At 39.2% G+C, this 4,631-nt stretch overlaps 1 protein-coding gene across 1 annotated transcript in view; it reads left to right on the forward strand.

Annotated features, from left to right (window-relative positions):
• PDCD2L (programmed cell death 2 like) overlaps positions 1–3,643 on the forward strand; it is a gene marked incomplete at its 5' end in the record, with an annotated part of 5,211 nt that extends 1,568 nt beyond the window's left edge. Inside the window, 3 exons of the mRNA XM_010174692.1 lie at positions 1,066–1,179; positions 2,795–2,943; positions 3,487–3,643. Of these exons, the coding sequence (XP_010172994.1) occupies positions 1,066–1,179; positions 2,795–2,943; positions 3,487–3,617 (394 nt within the window). The remainder of the gene's footprint in view (positions 1–1,065; positions 1,180–2,794; positions 2,944–3,486) is intronic.
• Positions 3,644–4,631: the final 988 nt, after the last annotated feature.

Raw genomic sequence — 4,631 nt, forward strand, 5'->3', positions numbered from 1 at the left:
CATAGTGTCCTGTATACTGATTGATAATCTAAATCTGAGTGGTTTTTGTTTGTAACTGGGTCCATCAGGAATCATTGTGTAGTACTTTGCTGGAAGAACTGCCAAATTTTGAGTTATTCAGAGGTGCATCTATTTCTGAGGGACTGAGCAGTTGGAATGTCCTTGAGCTCCAGATAGAGCAGTGGACCATCGATCTCTGAAACCAAACCAGTGTGGTTTAAACAACATCTTATTCTAAATGGCATGAGTTTATATTGTAACATTTGTCTTTTGTAACACATGTTTTGTCTTAAGCTTTGTTTTGTAGAAAGGCTTAAGCTTTTCCTATATTTGATTGCATTTTTAAGAGTTTAATTACTTAAGGATTTTGATTAGAGATTGGGATGATAATAAGACTCCTGAAGATTTTGTGAAGGTTGTCTGTAAAACAGGTTTTGAACGTAGTTACTGACTTTTTACAAAGGCAGGTAGTGACAGAACAAGGGGAAATGACTTTAAACTGGAAGAGGGGAGGTTTAGATTAGATATTAGGAAGAATTTCTTTCCTGTGAGGGTGGTCAGACACTGGCCCAGGTTGCCCAAGGAAGCTGTGGTTGCTCTCCCTGGAATTGTTGAAGGCCAGGTTGGATGAGGCTTTGAGCAACCTGATCTAGTGGAAGGTGTCCCTGCTGATGGCAGGGGGGTTGGAACTGGATGAGCTTTAAGGTCCCTTCCAATCCAAACCATTCTATGAGTCTATGATAATTTAAAAACTAGAAAAACTTTTGGGAAGTTACTAAAGAAATCATTTTTTAAGGAATAAGCAGGTATCTGGTGGATTTGAATTTCATGTAGCAGTTTGAAACACTGTGAGTAACTGTAAGCCACCAGAAACTGAAGAACTAGAAGCGAAATGTCCACTTGCAACCTCTAACAGGAATTGCCTCTTAATTTAATGTGTGTAGTTTTTTTCAGTGTACTTGGTGTAATTTAATGTGAATGCATTGTAACCATTGCTTATTTAAAGAATGTGTATCGTACTGAAAACCTTATTGGAAATTTTTTTCTTTTCTTGTTTTCTCATAGTTTTGCAGGTGAAGGTGATAATGAAAAATATGAGAAGAGTGAAGTCAAAAGCAAGGATCACACTTTCCATAAATTTATGAAAAGAATATCTGCATGTCATGCACAGATTCTAAGGTATGTTGATCATCTGGTTGTAACAGGGAGATACAGAGCATAGACATAGATTGTGAGTACATACAAATAAACCATTTCATTGGAAATAGATGTGTATTTTTGTTTCTTAATAAAAAAAAAAATGCTAAGAGGAGTGTTACCATGTGCTTGGTTGGGCTATTTTATATGGAGTACGAGTAGGTGAGAAGCACACAGGTTCAGAGACCCCAGATCTGGCGATGGGAGACTTTCTTCGACATAAGATCAGAGGACAACACACCCAGACTGCCTGTGAAGACTCGCTGAAATCCAGGCACAGAGGTTTTCAAGACACAGTTTTGAGGTGGAAGTATAATACACAGTGATACGCTGTTGTGATAGATTTCCAAGGCTATTTGCCCCTCTGAAATTTTGTAACCTTATTGTAATTGCATATGTCTGTCCTTGAGATGTTAGTGAAGTAAGAAATCACTCATTTTAAATAGGCCTGAGTTCTTTTGCAGCTTATTGTGATTACCCCTTGGGATGATGCTGTCTTCAGTCCTGGTAAATCTGTTGCTTTTCCTAGAACAAAAGCAGATTTCACCTCAGAGCTGCTAGTTTCCCCAAAAGAGGAGTTAATTCTGAATTAAAGTGTTACAGAATTCAAATCTTGAATTATTCATAGCACCAGGTACTACACATACCGAGTGTTAGTTGTTAACTTCTTTGACCAGAGAGTCCAGTGCAGCCTGTCTGGTCAAGCTGTCTCAGTGTAGTGACCTTTGTTTATCAAGTTGCCAGACCCAGGTGAAATGGAACTAACTGGTACCTTTTTGATGAAGCAGTAAAGCCTGAGGGGCTGGTTACACAGATAAGAAATATTAGAAACTTTCATTAGTTACCTATCAAAGATTATACAGAGAATGTACTAATGCAGAGTGCAGGTAGCCTTTTCAGACCACTTTTTCACAGGATCTATCACTTTGCGGTATTAACGCTCTTTGAATTTTCCATTCTTCTAAAACATCACCTCTGGCAATCTCTGTGTCACTGGTTCCAATCTTTATGTAGCCCTCCCTTCATGGGTATTGCGAGTGTCTCTGTTAGACCCCCATTTCTCCTGGGCTGCCAGATCTTCATTGAGCTTCCAGCACAGAATCCCCTGCTTGGCATTCAGTGGAAACCATCTTCAAGCTTGGTTTCCTGATAGTTGTGGAGCTCTGATAGCTCTCAGAAATAAGACATCAGTTCTGTGGCATACATACAGTGGTTGTGAGACCTGTTCTATGTCGAGTATCTTTAACTGCCACTTGTTAGGATTCTGTTTTCCAGGAAAGTGTAGCTTGATTAATTAAATAAGTCAGGTACAGCATATGTTGGAGATGGCAATTCAAAGCATTTGTCTCCTTTAAATCTCTCTCTTTCCTTAAGACTCTCCAAGTGTTGACCTTTCAGCTATTTCCCCCTCCCGATCTTTATTCTTTGTCTAATACCTCATCTGAAGCTTGGGCAATGATTCTGGCTCATAACAATGTTTTTTATTTCAAGCAAGTTCAGAGGTTTTAGAGAATCCTGAATACTGTTGCCAACATTGATAAGTTTTCTGATGAAATTTAGATGCAAAAACATTTATTTTTTTCCTTTCTTCTCTTAGATACTCTTGGGGTGGCCAGCCCTTATTCATAACGAGTCCTCCAGCCAACATTGACAAAGATATTCCATCCTGCAGTACCTGTGGAAGCAAGAGAGTATTTGAATTTCAACTCATGCCAGCGCTGGTCAGCATGCTTCAGAGTGACTCAGGTGTTGACCTTTGACTTAGCTGAATGAATACTAGAAACAGTCACCTTCTTGGTAAAGTTCAGTGAACTGGGGTTTGGATTGTTCCTTGCTAACCACATGCACTGATGTGCTTGACTGCAGTGATCATCTTGTATAGAATCCCCTCTGTTGCCATTATAGATTTCACTGAGCAAAAGGTAAAACTCTGGTTTAGGGAGACGCTATGATTGCAACTTCATTTGCTCACGAGTAAACTTCAGTAACAGCAATATAGATAATTCCTTGACCTTGGGAGTAATCTGTCTTTTATTGCCTCTTAAGTGAGGCCTTGGAAAATAATAAATGTTGTCAGATAAGGTTGCAGACACTTAAGAAGCTCTTTGACAATTCTGAGTCAGCTTGCTTTAAAATCTTTGAAATTAGAAAATGCTGTGTATGTAGGAGACCGAATATGAAAAATACTTCCTGAATTGGCAAAGATTGAAGTGTGGCAATAAGCAATAGCCCCTGATTATGTCATTTCTCTTACCTTTACATTAAATACCTTTATTGCTTTGTTTTTAGATCTGTCAGTGGAATTTGGAACTGTTATAGTTTACACATGTGAGAGAAGCTGTTGGCCAACAAATCATCAGACCCCACTTGAAGAATTTATTTTTGTACAAGAAGACCCAGATCAGAAATTATTTAAATAAATTATATTTCTCTGCAGAGATGGAAAGTCTGATGTTTGGGTTTTTTTTACTACAGGTGAAAGTGTATAATTATGCAACAGGAATTTCCTCACATGTGGTGAAAAAATAAATTCATTTGATGACATGGTGCTTATTTCCAAGAATAACTGATTGATGTGTATATTAGCACAGCTCTTAAGTGTGGCTACAGAAAACTTGCATAATTTGCTTGCACTTGGAAATTTAAGCGTAGAATTGTTTCACAATTCACTTAACATTTGAGGAGGAGAGTAAAGGAGAAGGGTTGTTATTGCATTTAGTTATACTATTGGCATTCATCAGCCAAACAGGATCCAGTTTTTAGAAACTATTAACTTAAGCTTGATTTAAAAAAAATAAATCTGTGTTTTGACCACCGATTGGAAATTGAGTGGGCGGTGTCTGAAAGGACCTCGCTGTCACTACAGCCTTCCAACAGTGAAGCTTTTCTGTGTTTTCCCAGTGAAGGATAAGCTACAGCTGCAGGGTTAAGTGAGCTCTGCCAGTCACATCGCTTTGGAGGGGGAGAAGGCAGAGGTTTTTGCTAGCATTCCCGTTCTCACAGGTACAGAGTGAGGCAGGTACAGCCCCTGCCTCGTTACTGCAGGCTGGTGCTCGCAGGCTGATTGTGACGCTTGAGTTAAAACAGTTTAAATTCTTCTGTGGAGCTCCCTGTTGGTTTAGGCTAAATTGCAGTATTTTAATTGACTTAATGGAGGAGTAATTTAAATAAGTGTCCTTAAAGCTTTTTGTACAGGTTTAATGCTGCAGCGCAAATTGACGCACTAAAAGTTTGGGTTCTAAAAAGGAGTGGGGGGAGCTAAAATGAGGGAATAAGTTTGTAAACCTGTTTTTTTTTAAGGAAGAATTGTAGCTTACCAAGTCAGCTCCTAGAGGCGAGTTGTTAACTTGGTCTAACACATACAAAAATCTTAACGTGATGCCTTGAATACCGCCCGCGCTCCCGCGGTGCTGGGCCTGCGCTTCTCCCCAGCC

Source organism: Antrostomus carolinensis, unplaced genomic scaffold (genome assembly GCF_000700745.2).
Source record: "Antrostomus carolinensis isolate BGI_N321 unplaced genomic scaffold, ASM70074v2 scaffold46298, whole genome shotgun sequence".
Lineage (NCBI taxonomy): Eukaryota > Metazoa > Chordata > Aves > Caprimulgiformes > Caprimulgidae > Antrostomus > Antrostomus carolinensis.